The following is an 18,145-nucleotide window of genomic DNA, read 5'->3' on the forward strand; positions in this document are numbered from 1 at the left end:
CGGCGTTTCCACCAACACCCGTGATTCGGGCGGGGCGTATTTCCTCGTTTCTGGGCAGCGTTAGTACTTAGGTAATAGCGAATTCTTAGTCCTAAAACCCTATTTAACGCTGTCCGGGAAGGACGTCATAGGTCCCGGGTCCTGTCGGCTAGTCAAAGACAAGGGGACGAATCCACCCTTGGTAAAGGGGAAAGGCCGGCGCGAAGATCCGCAACAATATACTACTATGACTACATATACTACTATGACTACATATACTACTATGACTACATATACTACTTGACTACATATACTACTATGACTAGATATACTACAATGATTACATATACTACTATGATTACATATACGACTATGATTACATATACTACTATGATTACATATACTACTATGATTACATATACTACTATGATTACATATACTACTATGATTACATATGCTACGACTACATATTATACTACTACCACATATACTACATCTACTACTACATATACTACGACTACATATACTACTATATTACCTCAGTAATTCGCAACATCTTGTTGGGGTCAGCCGGGGGACGTTTGTGCCCAAAGTCTTTCACGAACTGGCTCGCTAGGCTTGATGTTCGACCTGAAGGTGATTGGCATAGGAATTTGTAATTTGGTGAGGGCCTCGGTGAAACCCCCTACTTTTCGATAAGGAACTTCGTTCACGAGGTAATGCAAACAGTCCCAACACATCCGGCTCAACGTCCATCTGGGGGATGGCACTTTGCAATGCAACACCCTGCCTGCGAAGCACCGATCGGACAGATTATAACCAGATCAGGGCTCTGATTCGGACTTGACGGCTCAGAGGCCAGGTGCACTCACTACCTCTGTACCATCCTGTCAGACCCATGTGATGCCACAGGTGTGATTCTTCAGCAAGATGTGGAGGCCTCCACAGATGTTCATGTAAAAATTGTTCTTGCACGTGGTTGATCCACTTGTTATTCTGATTATACGTAAGAGTTGCAAAACACACCAGCCTTTCTTCTCCCTCATTTTTTATTTTATTTCCTGCTGTTCTTACTTTGCTTCTTCTTCCTCATCTCCTTCTTCTTCGTCATCTTCGTCTCCTTCCTGTTCTTCTTCTTCTTCTTCTTCTTCTGCTTTCTACCCATGCGTCAACCTGTCTTTACCAGTGAGGGTCTCTGCATTTTCAGTACCTTTACATTATAATAACAACATTTCAAGGAATTTCGATGCCGGAGGATGCCAGTAGGCCCATCAAAGTTTGTGCAATGGTTGTTTGTCCATGCTTTGTCCTTTTTAAATACTGAGCCTCAAACAAGGAAGCGGAACGTACCATTTTTTTTAGTCTTGGGTAGGACTCGGCCGAGATTTGAACCACCGACCTTCCAGACTCAGAGTGGACGTTCTCACAATCATGACACCGAGTCCGGTTAAGCTGGCTGTCCCGTCTGTTAGCAGCGATTGATGGAGGTTAAAGATCCCACTGTGTCCTTCGTTGAAGAAGAGGCGAACTATCACCGGAAGCAAATTACTGATGCTCTAACCATTACTCCGAGTCTGGTTCGGCTTAATCGAGTCCTTTGACTTGAGGTCCAGGGGTGTTTGTTCCACATGTTTCATATCGACCATTTTGTCCCCCCGACGTAGCCAATAAGGTGAAACTTGCACTTATGTTTAATTTTGCTTTTATGCTGTAATTCTTCTGCTTGGGCTTTTCAATTGATCTACGATTATACGAGGTCGTTCGTACAACTCACCGAAACACGATAAACTTTGAATTGAACCGTTTAACGCTATCCCTGAAGATTATCACAACCCCCAATTGTACTGATTAATAATTACATAGCTCTGGTGAGTACACCAAATTTGAAAAGCTTTTTTTTTAAATCAAGTTTTGAGATTATTTTGATAAATTTTCCTCATATGATAAATCTTCCTCATATGTGGTGATTTCAACTGTCACCATGCCAGTTGGCTGGGTGTGGGTACCTCTCTCACCAGCCATGGCTCTTCAGCAAAGGACTTCTGTGACTCACTGGGACTGACACAATCTGTCAATTTCCCAACCCGGATCTCAGTCAACGGAGAATCTTCTCTTCTGGACTTGGTTATGACTAACTTCCCTGAAAATGTCTGCTGCTCTTCTTCTGCTCCAATCGGCTCTTCTGATCATGTGCTTGTTAAAGTGGACATCTCTCTGACCATTTTCAGAGAGCCTCCTCAGCGTCGACGAGTCTGGCATTTCACTCAGGCCAACTGGCACGGTCTTCAAGCAGCCATCAATCATCTGGACTGGTCTCCCATCTCTACTGCCTCTGACATCAACTCATCCTGGGAATTCTTCCAAAGTAAATTGCTCTCTCTCATGCACAGATTTATCCCTTCTCGTCTTCAGTTGTCATACCCTTCCTCCCGTCCATGGTACACGGAATCTTGTGGTGAGGCTATTGCCCAGAAACAACTTGCTTTCGTCTCCTGGAAAGCAAATCCAACGGAAGGAAATCTCATTTCCTTTCACAAAGCCCGAAACAAGTGTGTGTCCACCCTCAGGAGAGCCAGGAAACAATATCTCTCCGTCCTCAGGACCGAACTCTCTTATCTGTCTCCCTCTTCCAAATCCTGGTGGCGTCTGGTAAAATCTGTTTCTGGTGTTTGTTCCCCCTCCGTCCCCTCCCTCACCTTAAATGGCCACATGGCTGACTCCGCACGTGAAAAAGCTGAATGCCTCAACTCTGTGTTTGCCTCTAAATCTTGTGTCCCAAACCCATCCCTCTCTGTACCCACCGTACCCAGTCGTACCCCGCTGCTCCTGGACTCTGTGTCCTTTCCTCCTGACAAGGTGGAAAAGTTTCTGTCAACCCTCGACTCTGATTCTGCAACTGGACCTGACGGCATCAGCCCACGGGTCCTAAAATCATGTTCTTCCGCTCTTTCACTCCCTCTCTCTGTTCTCTTCACCCTCTCTTTTGCTCAAGGTCATCTTCCATCTGCTTGGAAATCTGCCAACATCACCGCTTTGCACAAAAAAGGTGCAAAAACAGATCCCAGCAACTACAGACCAATCAGCCTTTTCCCAATTATCAGCAAAATCATGGAATCCATCATTGCTTCAGATATGAAATCTTTCCTCTTCTCCAATGGCTTGATCTCTGATCATCAATTTGGTTTCAGACCTGGACACTCCACTCTGGACATGCTGCTTCTGCTTTCTCAACAATGGATGTAGGTCCTCAATGCCAAACAGGAAATTAGAGCAGTCTCCCTTGACATATCACGTGCCTTCGATACGGTCTGGCACCCCGCTCTGCTCACCAAACTCTCCTCTTTTGGTATCCATGGAAATCTCCACGCATGGCTGGCGGACTTCCTCTCTAGTCGTAGTCAACGTGTGGCCCTGATTGGGTTTCTCTCATCTCCTCTTCCTGTTCAGGCTGGAGTTCCCCAAGGCAGTGTTCTGGGCCCTGTGCTTTTTCTGGTCTTCATCAATGATCTCTCTGACTCTCTTGAAAATACTCTCTATCTCTTTGCTGACGACTCTACTCTCTGTCGCTCCATTCTTCATCCCTCAGATCTGCAGTCTGCAGCCTCCTCACTCTCTGCAGACCTTGACAAAATCACAGACTGGGCAAACAAGTGGAACATGTCTTTCAATCCTGACAAATCTCACACTCTTACGATGTCTCTCCGAAAAGACCGACTGGACAACCCTCCCATCCACTTTCTGAATAATCCTCTCCAAGAAGTTCTGTCACTCAAGCTTTTGGGTCTCACTATCTGCCATGATCTTTCCTGGAAAAACCACATTTCAAATCTGGCCTCCAAAGCCAGTCGCCGACTGGGCATCCTCCGTCGTGCGAAGTCCTTCCTTGGCACACCTGAGCTCCTCACCACATACAAGGCTTTCATCCGCAGCTCAATGGAATACTGCTCTCCCCTCTGGGCTGGTTCTCCTGCCTCACACCTAGCTTGCCTTCGCGCTGTTGAAACCAAAGCATTCAGAATCATTGGAATCTCCCGCGATGAAGCTAACTCCAAGGGCCTCTCACTCACTCACCGCAGGCAGGTTGGTGGTCTTTCCGTCTTCTACCGACTCCTCTCTGGCCTTGCCCCCCCAGCTCTCTCTGGGCTCTGTCCCACAAATATTCCTACAGGTCGCACAAGATCTGCCTGCAACCCTCTTTTGGTTAAACTGCCAAAATCAAGACTCTCTGCTCACCTTCACTCCTTCATTCCTCATTTCTCCCGCCTCTGGAACAAACTCCCCCACTCCCTTCAATCCCACTCCTCCCTCCAAGTCTTTAAAACAGCTGTTCACCACCATCTCTTATCTTTCCCCATCCAAAACCTTGATCTTTTCTACCCCCACTAATTTCACCCCAATTCCACTTTTTGAAATACCAACTTCTGTCCTGGAAGTCCTTGGTGTCCTTGTGCTTTATACTTCCCCCTCCCCCCCCCCCCCCCCCCTTCCCATGCCTCCTCCCCCCCGGGCCCTCTCCCTTCCACACATCTCCCTGCTCTCGGATGTTGTGTTTGTGTGCTTCCCCATTTCTCCCCATCTTGTCTTCCGCTCCCTCTTTTTGTGTATTTTGTTTGTCTGGTCGATTTGTTTGTGAAGTAAATGTTAGCTCTTTCACGAGCCTCGATGCAGTATACAAAAAAAAAAAAAAAAATTGGTTCCACGTCGCTTTTTCTTGGCTCTTCACTTGTGGATACCTAAGGTTTGCAATCTCCATTGCCTATCAACTGTTCGTTAGTCATTTCATGCTGTCGTTTGCCTTCTTCCTTCCCTCAAACGGCAGATCCCGGCTAATGACAAGAACGCGCTGAACTCCCTCTGGGGAAAGCTGGCCTCTGAGATCTTGATGCAGAACTGGGAGGCTGCCATGGAGGATCTTTCCCGTCTACGAGACACCATCGATAACAATGTAAAGCTGCAGGGGTGATTTGCTTTAAGCAATTTAAGTCTTGGTCCAACCGTGCATTTGTACTTCCTACACCGCAGGTGTAGACGATATGAAACAAATTGACACCACTAGGAATTTCAGGAATGAAGTCTGTGATTGAAAGAGGTGGATTTGGGGTGTATTAACGGGGGTAGAAAAGATCAAGGTTTTGGATGGGGGATCAAGATTTGTTTACTTTTTAAATACATGTGCTAAGGCTCATAATCGAGCTCACACACACACACACAGACATACTGACAAGACAAACAGCCACTGAGCCTCGGAAGTGCCATCACTTCACCATGCGGCATGCAGCACTAGGTTACCTGTTACGAGTGTCAGTCCCAAAAGACTGACCTGACCTGACATTACCATATATACTTTTGTGTGCTCCCTCCATTTATTCTCCTTTATTCTAAAATCGAAAGGTTCAAATGATGTGATGTACAATGTATGTTTACCTGTTGCTTACCGATGTCCTTGTGATGCGTGTAATGGTACACAGACTTCAACTCGTATCTGTCTTGTGATGTATTATAAGCTTTTCCGGCCTTAGATTACACAATAATTTATTCGCCAGGTGTGAGATACACTTACCTTTCAGACATGCCAGGCTTCTTTCAATTGAGAGAATTTTTGCCTCCCCAAGTTACATTTGTTTGCATCTCCAAGGGTATCCAAGTATAAGTTGATGTAATACTTCAGAAACCTATCTTGCTCTGAAGAGCTTTACCCTTGCTTCCCCGTGGCGGTAAGCACACCTTCGTCAACTCTGAGTTGATACAAATCCATAGTTTGGAATTGTCTGATGACGCAAACCGACACGTGTGCTTTCTGCTCACCCCGTGTTCCTTTTTGGGTTTTTTTTGTCCTTTGCAGTCGGTAAGCTCGCCATTACAAGCTCTACAGCAGCGGACGTGGCTTCTGCACTGGTCGCTTTTTGTGTTCTTCAATCACCCCAAGGGACGCGATAACATTGTGGAACTTTTCCTCTACCAACCGCAGTAAGTTAGCAGCCAATTGTGAACCCACGAGCCATATGTGACGCCACCCGTGTCTCTTGGGTAGTTTTGGATGAGCTATGCCTGCCTCCATAAAGAAAATGACCTATAGATGCACCGAAGTTGCTTGTAGTTGCAGCTTTATTTCATTTCATTTCTTGGTGGGAGGGGGATGTGGCTGTGCCGGTAATGCAGTGCCCCATGTGAGTTGGAGCAATTTTGTGATTTTCTTCAGGGTGTCGGCGATAGATCACCTACTCTTCACGAAGGGCGCTGTGGGATCTTTAAGGTCCACATAGTAATGCTGGCATATGGGACACCAGTTTAACGTCCATCCGAGGGACGGAACACTCATCGGTGCCTCGCCCTGCCTGCATCATCATCATTTTTTATGCAGCCAGTGGATGATGGTTACACCATTGATGGGAGTGCGGCTGTGCCATTGATGCAGTGCCCCTTGTTTTCAGTAAGCCGGTACTAATTTTGCCGACCTCAGAAGAAGGACAGGCTGACTCAACCCACCTGGTGTTACTTAACCGCACGACAAGGCCTTGAACTCAAGACGCTAAGACAGCCGTGAAGATGTTTCGCTAACTTGTGCACCTCGTTCAGATGTCTGTCGTATCGACCACCGCCAATATCGAGTGTTGCTCTCCCATCACGTGACAGGTATCTGAACTCCATCCAGACAATGTGTCCGCATATCCTTCGCTACCTCACCACAGCCGTCATCGCGAACAAGGATGCTCGCAAACGTCGCTCGGTCCTCAAAGACCTCATCAAGGTCATTCAGCAGGTCAGTGTTTTTTTTGAGTCTGTCATCCCTCTAATTAGCTCGGATTATTTTCAGCTTGTTCGGTTGTCTTTTTGTGAACCGTTCTCTTTACTTCTTTTACCAGCCCCAATTATTCCCCCAGACAGGTTTAGGCCTAAGGCTTTTACGAGCCCACTATCGGATCTGACCTTCGTCCGGATGCGATTTGGACAGGACTTTTGTAATTTGTCCAGTGCGCCAGTGATAACTTGATAACGAAACAGTGGGATCTTCAACGTCCAATGACGACCAGTGCTAGCATGTGCGTCCTCCGACTTGACGTCCATCCGAGGGACGGCACACACATTGATGCCTCGTCCTACTTGTGAAGCACCAGGGTGACGGTTTATAGCTGAGTTAGGATTTGAATACAGACTCCTCGGAGGCAAGTGCGCATACTTCTATGCTACCCTGCTGGCCCTTATCATGTCAACTACAAACTCCTGGAGTTGGTTGTTGATTAAAGTTTTATTTATTTATTTTATCTCACTTTTCTTTGCCTTTTATTTATTTATTTTTTGCAAATCTTTGAGCACTTTTGGCTTTTTGCCCAGTTTGCACTGCCAATCGATGGTCAACGCAATACTTGATACTCACAGATGCTGGTAAATGTGTAAAGCACACCGCAGATAGTATCCAAATGCCTCTTCGCCACCACAAACTGACTCTTAACACACACCCCATCCCCACAACCATCCACATTGTCACCAATCTACCTTGTTCCACATTTTCTCTGCCTTTTAGTCAAGCTCCAGGGTCTGTTTGCAATCCAGGCTCTTTCTTTCCCATTTGCTTGCAATTGTTTGTGGATTCCATTAACTCCTGTTTTCCTTCCCAAATATCAACCAGGAATCCTACACGTACCGGGACCCCATCACAGAGTTTGTCGAGTGTCTCTATGTCAACTTTGATTTTGACGGCGCTCAAAGGAAACTTCGTGAATGTGAGACGGTGAGGGTTTCTTTTAACGTTCGCGTTTTCGTTTTTGCCTCGCACAACCTCTTAGCTCCATCTCCTATTTCTTCAATAGCGTGGCCTTGTCCTTTGTGCATCATTTATTTATCACCAAGTCATCCTTATCTCAGAAAATTAACTTGAACCTGAAATGTTTTTTTGTTTTTTTTACAAGCGATTGAAAGCTTATGGTGTAGCTTGTATGTCGGACATGACAATGGATATGGCATATTACCATAAATGGCACGCAAACCTGGGATTACTGTATTTTAGGCCCGTGCCCAGATGGTAACCCCAAACAGGCCAATCCAAGTTTGTATCCAACGCCAAATATCAAGCTGCTCGTTGTGCTGAGATCTCGTGGGTTGATTCTGGTTGTCCATTTACCGAGCTTGCAGGTTGCCTGATTTAGGCCTTATCAAGAACATTTTTGTGTAGATATCTTCAAATGATGTTCAAAAAGATGGACCCAATATTGGTGGCGTTTGGGATGACCATTCCAATCGTGAATTTGAGTGCAGATCATTGATGGAACTACAAAATGTCCTGTGATGGAACATTCACCCCAGATCCACTTTTTTGAAATACCGACTTCTTTCCTGGAAGTCCGAGCATGTCCATGTTTTATACCTCTCCCACCACTCCCCACCCCTTCCCATGCCCCCTCTCCCCACCCCTTCCCATGCCCCCTCTCCCCAGGCCCTCTCCCTCCCACAGATCTCCTGATGTCCCTGTTCTCTACTGTTGAACTTCCCTCTCTCTCCCCATCTTGTCTCCTGCTCCCTTTGTTCTATGTTTTATGTGTCCGTTTGTTTTTTTTGTTTGTTGTTTGTTGGCTCTTACACGAGCCTCGATCTTGTATACAAAAAAATAAATTAAAAAAAAGGAGGATTTTGGAAAGGTTTGCCGACATTTCGTGACAATTCCATTGAATGCATCTCTCATGTTGGTCTAATTGATGAGGCTAATTCCAGGTTCACTGCAGCAATACAGAAAGTTCCATCGAAGTCTATTCCTCGTGGTTTTCAAAAGTATAACATTCTTTGCTTGTGTGGAAAATGTGCTAACTGGCTCAAAGTTTGAGGGTATGGGTATGGGTATGGGCTCAAAGTGAGGTTGGAGAACAATTTCTTAAGAATCTCAGTGGAGTGTGCACATTGTGTTTGGACGAGCTTGTGGTCCAGAGTAGACACAATAAATCCAGCAGAAAGGCAATTGAAGAGTTCAGATGCAAAAACAGATATATCCATTTTTGCTGAAATGAGAAAATCAAGATTTTCTGCTGTGCATTCCAGGTGAAACCCATCAAAATGACATGGGCTGTATCTTAAAATACGTGGACGCGATCGGGTTTTGGGAGAAAATGATTTGCCTACTGAAACGGAGGTATTGAAACATATACTTTGGTAAACATAGTTCAGTTTCATCAAAAATGGCGTTTATCGGTTTTTGCGCCTGAACTCTTCGCATGGTCTCTGATCAGGAAGCTAAGTTGCCATTTCCCAAACAACAGCAAGCCACCAGAGAATGAATCTTCTCGAGTTTGCAGTTAACGACCAATTAACAACCAGCGGTCGATCGCTGAATTAACGCCAGGGGGGTTGACTCAGCCTGTCATCCTTCCGAGGTCGGCTAATTGAGTACCAGTTCACTGGTAATTCCCTGTTTGTCGTTAAAGGCGGCAAAAAGGGTTGGCGTCAGGAAGGGCATCTGGCCGTAAAACATTGCTTCAAAAAGGGGACCAAAAAAAAAAACAACAACAACCACGGTTCCCGAAAAAGGCCAACCCCCGCTTTGCGGGGAAAAATGGCCTCAAAAGGTGTTTTTTTTTTTTTAAACTCCCCCTGAGCCGTAGCTATAAACTGCCAAAAAATTAATCTTCCGACGGATAACTCCTATGGTGGAACCTCTTTTTAGGGGCACCCAAGCTGCGGGACATGCGATCACATCCAAGCACTATGACCACCTCCATTGAGAACTGTTGAAAAAGCATCATGAAGAGAATTTTCAACACTATCTTCTTCCTGCGCTCTCAGCACTTTTTTTTTTTTTTTCAATCGTTCGACAACATTTTCCACTGAACGCCGAATAAATTCCTCTGGCAAATCGCCAAGAACATTGCGGATACATGAACATTGCGGATACGTTGCCTGAGGTTTGACAAAAGTTTGATAAAAAATGTATTTGAATATTTCCTGCGTGACAATAACAAAACGTATGACTCGATCGTACCCAGGAAAATTCCAGTCAGGTTATAAGAACATACTCGGTCGAGGCCTGAACACTGAGGTGTTGTAATAAACCCGTGTAAAGCAATCTTTTTTATAACAGGTGCACGTGAAACACGATAATAATTAAATGTGTTGTTGACAACAAATCACGATATACAACCTCAACATACTGTTATAGATCGCGGTTAGATGTTATAGACCGAGCGGTGGTGTAAGACCGCGACCTAACAAAACTCACCCGATTCACCCAGACTTTGGCCGTATCGCACCCCAGCTGCTCAATGAGGGAAAAGACGAAAACGACGCAATGCAAAGAGGAAAACGAAGGCAAAGAAAGGTTTGGAAATACGACTGAATTTATTGACTATTTACACACAAGCAAAAAGAAAGCAGTCACGTTTATTTACAAGCACATAAGACGCAGGTGACACAGGGAAAATACTAGCTTATACAGACTTAATTAACCCAGGACAGAACAAACAAAAGACACTGACTCACGCGGGGAATTGCAGGAGGTGGATGGCTGGAGGTGAACGCTTGGTGGAGCCAACGCGGAGCTTGGTGGAGCTGAACGCTTGGTGGAGCCAACGCGGAACTTGGTGGAGCTGAACGCTTGGTGGAGCCAACGCGGAGCTTGGTGGAGCTGAACGCTTGGTGGAGCTGAACGCTTGGTGGAGCCAACGCGGAGCTTGGGGGATTGGTGTGACGGGTTCTCTCTCCTTCCTTAGTCCCACCCAGTCCAACAACTTCCTCTCTTGCTTCAGGACTCTTTCTCTCTCTTTCTTGGTCCCTCACTCTTTACCACCGACTCCTCACCGCAACCAACGCAACCACTTGACCACCACCTCTACTGACTGACTCTTCACCACTCTGCACTTGACGACCGACTCCCAACCAACTCAGACCAACTCAAAGTCCAACTCCAGGCCTTTCTGTCTTCTGCTCTCCTCTGTAAAAACGCATCTCCCCCTGGACACGCCCTTGCCTTGGGTTATATAGGCCCCCGCCCCTCAACCTTTGCGACCCTCCCCGATCGCTCTTCCTCCGCCCTCTCTAGCCGAACCCCTGGCTCATGGTTGGTCGAGTGGGGCGGGCTCACTCCTCCCCTCTATGACGAGGTGGAGACACGCCTTTCTTCCCCGACTCGAGCCTCGTGGTCAATGGCGGATGAAGGGAAAAAACCGACCAAAATGCGGAAGGCGCTTCGAATTGCAATTGACGGAAAGGGGGGAATGGAAGGGAATCTATCTCTTTCACTGGTGCAATGGAGTATTTCAATTAATGGAAGACACAGCCTTACGCTAATACACAGAATAAGAGATAACTATCAACAGGTATATTCTATTACTTGGCTGACGTGTATGCTTGTGGACTATGGGACGCCCTTTTGGTCTTTACACAGCTCCGGAGGCAGGAGGCACAGAATAAACAATAATCACAACAATACAGCACACAATCAAAAAAAATATACAGTCCTCATATCCACAACACTGCACCCTCCTCCTCTTAGGCACGTCCCGGGCCTACAACTTTTATTTAGTGTGACACGTAGGTGTAGTTCCCTCTACTTTTAACCTGACCCTGAGTGCGACAGTTTTAAAACATAAATAAATGTGTCCCGCTGCTCCATTGCACCCTGCCTAACAGACTTACGCCCACAGTTAACCGAATTGCGGAATGGTCTTCAAACTAAACACTGACGGTGGGGAGCATTATTTACACTGACGCTATTTTTATTTACAAAACTAACCCAGGACCTGTAATTGTTCTTTCTGGGGGGGAGACAGTCTGCTCTGCATCGACGCACCATGAACGCACCCAATAACGCACCAATACACACCCACGCACCAATCGGTGCAGTCACCATAGTTCATCAGTGTTCCATAAAAATAAACCAACAACCCCTAACCCTGCAGGTGATCTCTTGCTCTTCGGCTCCCTCTGCTGGTTATTATTATTTGTCTTCCAGATGTTGTCATTCTCTTTTGCTTTGCTTACTGGCGGCCTATTTGCAATAAAGTGTGCCCAATGTGCCCTTCTTTATTTTCTTTTATTTATAGCCCACAGGGCCGACTAGTGTGGTTCACCTGTGGGGCATCGGTGCCCTGTGGCCAAGGTCCGCCAGCAAGATTTCAGGCCCTCATGGCCGGTTCCAGCAGAGGGGCCATGCCCCAACCCATGGGGTCCATAAGTGGTGCTCGGCCACAGGCATGTGGTCCATAATGTGGTGCATCGATGCAGACAGCTGGTTCTGGGAATTTCGGGCGCACAATGGCCGACCCACGCACGCTCCCCTCGGCGCCCAACGGCGCACAGGTCATGTGGGAGACAAAAGGGGAAAGACAATTGAGCGAGGGGTAAGGTCACAAGGGTACACGTCAAAAAGGCAATGCAAGGCCAAATGCGTACGGAGGGCGAAGTGAGAAAGCTCGTCCCTACCGTACGTCACCCCCCTGTTACCTAGCCCACCCTTGCCCTTACCCCATATGTACAAAACCTACACATTACCAAATTCGTCACTACTGTCACGTCTCCCCATATTTCCTCTATACCAAATTCGTCACCACAATCCCTCTATCCAAAATTTGCCATCACCAAATTCATCATCAGTCCTCATAAGGAGGCAGAGATGGAACATCAAAGCACAATGTCACACCCACGTCATGATGCGTCTCACAATCCAAACATTTGCATCATAAAAAATAATCAAAACATGGCATGGTGTGGAGTACCTGTCACCTCAGGTGAGTGGATGCAGATGGTGCGAGGAGATCCTTCATCCTAACTATCCTCTAAATGACTTTAACACACTTTACACTACCCGGGGTCTTTCCCTGCCAATCCATTGGCCAACTTACACTATGGGTTCTAATAACCAATTCCCATTGGCCAAACTGTGGTGCTCCTCAATTTGGGGTCTCACTCCCCCGATTCATCTCCCGGTGCTCTAGCACAATTTCTGGGATGCGACGTGTACCTCTCCCAACAGGTCTACCCAACTGCACACCTCCACCACTGTAGTTGCCACCCGAGCTTACCTAGCTCCTTACCCTAACCTAACTAACTGGGGACAGCCCTTCTCCTGGCTCTGTCACCCCATGGTGCCCTCTGGCACTGGGCTACCCGGGTCCGTCCTCCGGATCCTCGGGCCCCATCCACAACAACTACTACCGGCTCCCAGAGCCCACCTGCGGCCTCACCTGGCCGACATCCTCACAGTGGTGGAGCGCCCAACCAACTACACACACTAACAGGCTACACGCCCAGCCATTTCCACAACACCAATGCACCCATTCACATACCATTCTGTCACCCGCACCACAGATGCCAATATCCAACCACAATTTACCTATACCCTCTACCTAACACTTGCACTACCCGCCCCGGGTATCCGTGATGGGGGTCCACTCTTCCCCCATTCACACCTTCGCACCATCCACTCCACTCCACAATTTCCACCATTCTCACTCCACGACCATCCATTCCAATCCTCCAGACCATTTATTCCATACACCTGTCTTTCATTCACCTGTCGTTGCACACCTGTGCAATCCTACCTGGTGCCACCTGCACCCTCCTCCTCTTCGTGGACCATTTGGTCAACACAACACACAATCACCACTACTCCCTCATACACTGCTCCACACACCTGTTCAGTTGCACACCTGTGCAATCACACCTGTTCAATCATACCTGTTCAATCCTCACACACACGGCATCATCTCAGCTAACTACTCCCCTCTGAAACTTGCGCTTCCCAGTCGTCCCTTTAAACTATTGCGCTCCCACGTCATTATAATCCACACTAATCTACCTGCGTCCCCACTACAGGTATCAGTCACTAACTACCCTTATCGTCACCTAATGTCATCTTCTAGAGCCCTATCAATATAACCTAACCCACCCGGGCTAGTTTTCACTGCCATACACCCCATAATCTATTGCTCCTTTGCCCCCACCTGTGAGGGATGGTGGATTTGCCATCCCACCACATCGGGGGTCTCTCACTACCAATTTCGCTCGTCCAAATCCAACAATTCAAAAATTTTCCATTTACTGCCAATTCTATTCACTTTTCTAAATTTCGTTTTAAATCACTATCACTATCACCATCACCCGTCTACTTATTACATCCTCTCGGTGCGCCAATTTCCTTCGAAAGCTCGGCTTCGTACAGCCGAGCCATGAACGCGGGTTCTTTTGTGCCAGCGGCTGGATACGTCCCGCATTCGTGGCAGGGATGGGGGCTTACCCGGGCCGAGATCCCACGCACCACCTCGGCGTGGAGCCATCCAATGTCCCGATCTCGACCTGCCGGCACGTCTCAATAGAAAGTGGTCGCCATGACGACCCTTCCTATCGGGCGGCCCGCTCCGTCTAGTGGAGCCCGGACGCGGCCGTTCCACGCGAGGCCCAGCGTGGATCGCGCACGGCAGTTCTTTCGAAACCGCCGTGGTTCGGATCCCCGCTGGTTCTCGCGGCACGCGAAGCCCGGCACGCACCGAGGGCCCGATTCGGCTATAAGTCGTTCTAAACTCTACCCCGTCTAACGTCGATGCTTCACCTGGACGCTTACACCCCACAGCCCGTTCCTTGCTCACACATCCAGCCGTGCCCATGCTCCTCGTACCTTTCCTTACACACCCAGGTACACCCATTCCACTCACAGCCTTGGTCACACACCTGACCACCGAACACTTTGGCACACATTCGTTGCTCGCACACCTCACCAATACACCTCTTCGCGCCCCCTCCTCGGTCACTTCCTCTGTGACAATCACAGGTGTGCTCTCAAGCCTCTCATTCGCACACCCAACCACGTGCCTCACCACCAACTCAAATGTGCCTTCCCACACACGCTCTACCATTCCAGGTGTGCATCCTTCCATTCCAGGTGTACATCCTCGCTCACCTGTCACAACCAACTCACGCTCCGTTTCACTCTCACTACTCTCACCTCCACTCTTGACAACGCACTCTTTCCTCATGCACCCGTCCGTTACACACCTTTCTCGCGCACACCCTCCCGTTACATCCTCTGTAACACTCACCACAGGCGTACACTTCCTCGTTACATCCTCTGTAACACTCACCACAGGTGTACACTCTCTCGTTACTTCCTCCGTAACACTCACCACAGGTGTACACTCTCTCGTTACTTCCTCCGTAACACTCACCACAGGTGTACACTCTCTCGTTACTTCCTCCGTAACACTCACCACAGACGTACACTTTCTCGTTACATCCTCTGTAACACTCACCACAGGTGTACACTCTCTCGTTACTTCCTCCGTAACACTCACCACAGGTGTACACTCTCTCGTTACTTCCTCCGTAACACTCACCACACCACGCTTCCATGTACCCCCTCGCACACGCGCTTCGACCGACTCGCTCTCGCCAGCACCCTCACTCCTTGGCACACACTTTTTCCTCACACACCCCAGAGTCGGACTTTCTCGCACACCTCTTTCACACACCAGACCTGTCGCACACTTCACCAACGGCCTTTCACGAACACCCGGATCCAAACCAATCCCCAAGCCGACTGAAGCTTTCCTCACATCATATACATTGCCACTCACCTCCGTACCTTGTCTCCGCACCTCCTTTGCCACCTGCAAACTTTTTATTTGGTTAGTGAGCATCTCATCATGATTTGAACACAGACTTTGTACATTATCCATTTCTCCCTGCAATTCCCGGGCTACCTCCGTCATCTCTTCAATTTCAATGCCCACTTCCGCTTTTTCTGTACTCACCTCGACGACCGTTGGCTTTAATAAAATTCCCTCTACCTCATCGGTCGCCGGCTTTTCCAAGCCCCGGGTCGCGATTTCTACCCCCGTCATTGTACCCGTGCTTTCCTCCGCTTCGCTCAACCAGCGCTTTTCGACTCGCGTTACCTCCTCGTGCACCCCTGGGACCCTTTCGCCCAACTTGCGGTCTCTGTCCCTCTGCTCCCGTGCCTCTCTATCGGCCCTCATTCCGTTCGTTGTTGCTTCAATTTGGTTTCCCAATTTGTTCGTTATTGCTTCCATTTGGTTTCCCAATTTGTTCGTTATTGCTTCCATTTGGTTTCCCAATTTGTTTAACAATCGCTCACTGTTCCGCTTCAAATGGGCTTCCATTTCAGCCATAATTAATTGCATGTCTTCCACCGTTGGTACAAAGGGCGCGGCAAAATTTGGTGCCGCTACACCCACATGCGTGAGGACGCCATTTTGTGCACCTGATACACCCTCAACCACACCTTCTTTACTCTCCTCCACCATTTTTTTTCCTAAGTCCTGGGTCGATTCTACCCCGTCTATCTCTCCCACCGGCATCCCGTCGCCTTGAACAGCCATGGCGCGATTTCAAAATTCGGGTTTTGCTTTAAAAAAACAAATTTCGGCAGCTCGTAATTTTGACCAAAATTTTTTTTCTAGATGTTTTAAAAATTTGGTTCGGGACCCGAATTCCACTCCCAGACACCAATTGTTATAGATCGCGGTTAGATGTTATAGACCGAGCGGTGGTGTAAGACCGCGACCTAACAAAACTCACCCGATTCACCCAGACTTTGGCCGTATCGCACCCCAGCTGCTCAATGAGGGAAAAGACGAAAACGACGCAATGCAAAGAGGAAAACGAAGGCAAAGAAAGGTTTGGAAATACGACTGAATTTATTGACTATTTACACACAAGCAAAAAGAAAGCAGTCACGTTTATTTACAAGCACATAAGACGCAGGTGACACAGGGAAAATACTAGCTTATACAGACTTAATTAACCCAGGACAGAACAAACAAAAGACACTGACTCACGCGGGGAATTGCAGGAGGTGGATGGCTGGAGGTGAACGCTTGGTGGAGCCAACGCGGAGCTTGGTGGAGCTGAACGCTTGGTGGAGCCAACGCGGAACTTGGTGGAGCTGAACGCTTGGTGGAGCCAACGCGGAGCTTGGTGGAGCTGAACGCTTGGTGGAGCTGAACGCTTGGTGGAGCCAACGCGGAGCTTGGGGGATTGGTGTGACGGGTTCTCTCTCCTTCCTTAGTCCCACCCAGTCCAACAACTTCCTCTCTTGCTTCAGGACTCTTTCTCTCTCTTTCTTGGTCCCTCACTCTTTACCACCGACTCCTCACCGCAACCAACGCAACCACTTGACCACCACCTCTACTGACTGACTCTTCACCACTCTGCACTTGACGACCGACTCCCAACCAACTCAGACCAACTCAAAGTCCAACTCCAGGCCTTTCTGTCTTCTGCTCTCCTCTGTAAAAACGCATCTCCCCCTGGACACGCCCTTGCCTTGGGTTATATAGGCCCCCGCCCCTCAACCTTTGCGACCCTCCCCGATCGCTCTTCCTCCGCCCTCTCTAGCCGAACCCCTGGCTCATGGTTGGTCGAGTGGGGCGGGCTCACTCCTCCCCTCTATGACGAGGTGGAGACACGCCTTTCTTCCCCGACTCGAGCCTCGTGGTCAATGGCGGATGAAGGGAAAAAACCGACCAAAATGCGGAAGGCGCTTCGAATTGCAATTGACGGAAAGGGGGGAATGGAAGGGAATCTATCTCTTTCACTGGTGCAATGGAGTATTTCAATTAATGGAAGACACAGCCTTACGCTAATACACAGAATAAGAGATAACTATCAACAGGTATATTCTATTACTTGGCTGACGTGTATGCTTGTGGACTATGGGACGCCCTTTTGGTCTTTACACAGCTCCGGAGGCAGGAGGCACAGAATAAACAATAATCACAACAATACAGCACACAATCAAAAAAAATATACAGTCCTCATATCCACAACACTGCACCCTCCTCCTCTTAGGCACGTCCCGGGCCTACAACTTTTATTTAGTGTGACACGTAGGTGTAGTTCCCTCTACTTTTAACCTGACCCTGAGTGCGACAGTTTTAAAACATAAATAAATGTGTCCCGCTGCTCCATTGCACCCTGCCTAACAGACTTACGCCCACAGTTAACCGAATTGCGGAATGGTCTTCAAACTAAACACTGACGGTGGGGAGCATTATTTACACTGACGCTATTTTTATTTACAAAACTAACCCAGGACCTGTAATTGTTCTTTCTGGGGGGGAGACAGTCTGCTCTGCATCGACGCACCATGAACGCACCCAATAACGCACCAATACACACCCACGCACCAATCGGTGCAGTCACCATAGTTCATCAGTGTTCCATAAAAATA

The 18,145-nt window shown here is 48.0% G+C and overlaps 1 protein-coding gene across 1 annotated transcript in view; it reads left to right on the forward strand.

Annotated features, from left to right (window-relative positions):
* The window catches only part of EIF3E (eukaryotic translation initiation factor 3 subunit E), a 40,522-nt gene that overhangs the window by 11,834 nt on the left and 10,543 nt on the right, over positions 1-18,145 (forward strand). The window contains exons 6-9 of the mRNA XM_068117501.2: positions 4,799-4,924; positions 5,822-5,946; positions 6,613-6,739; positions 7,607-7,708. Coding sequence (XP_067973602.1) covers positions 4,799-4,924; positions 5,822-5,946; positions 6,613-6,739; positions 7,607-7,708 — 480 coding nt within the window. The remainder of the gene's footprint in view (positions 1-4,798; positions 4,925-5,821; positions 5,947-6,612; positions 6,740-7,606; positions 7,709-18,145) is intronic.

This window comes from Myxine glutinosa, chromosome 5 (genome assembly GCF_964187855.1).
Source record: "Myxine glutinosa chromosome 5, kmMyxGlut1.1, whole genome shotgun sequence".
Classification (NCBI taxonomy): domain Eukaryota; kingdom Metazoa; phylum Chordata; class Myxini; order Myxiniformes; family Myxinidae; genus Myxine; species Myxine glutinosa.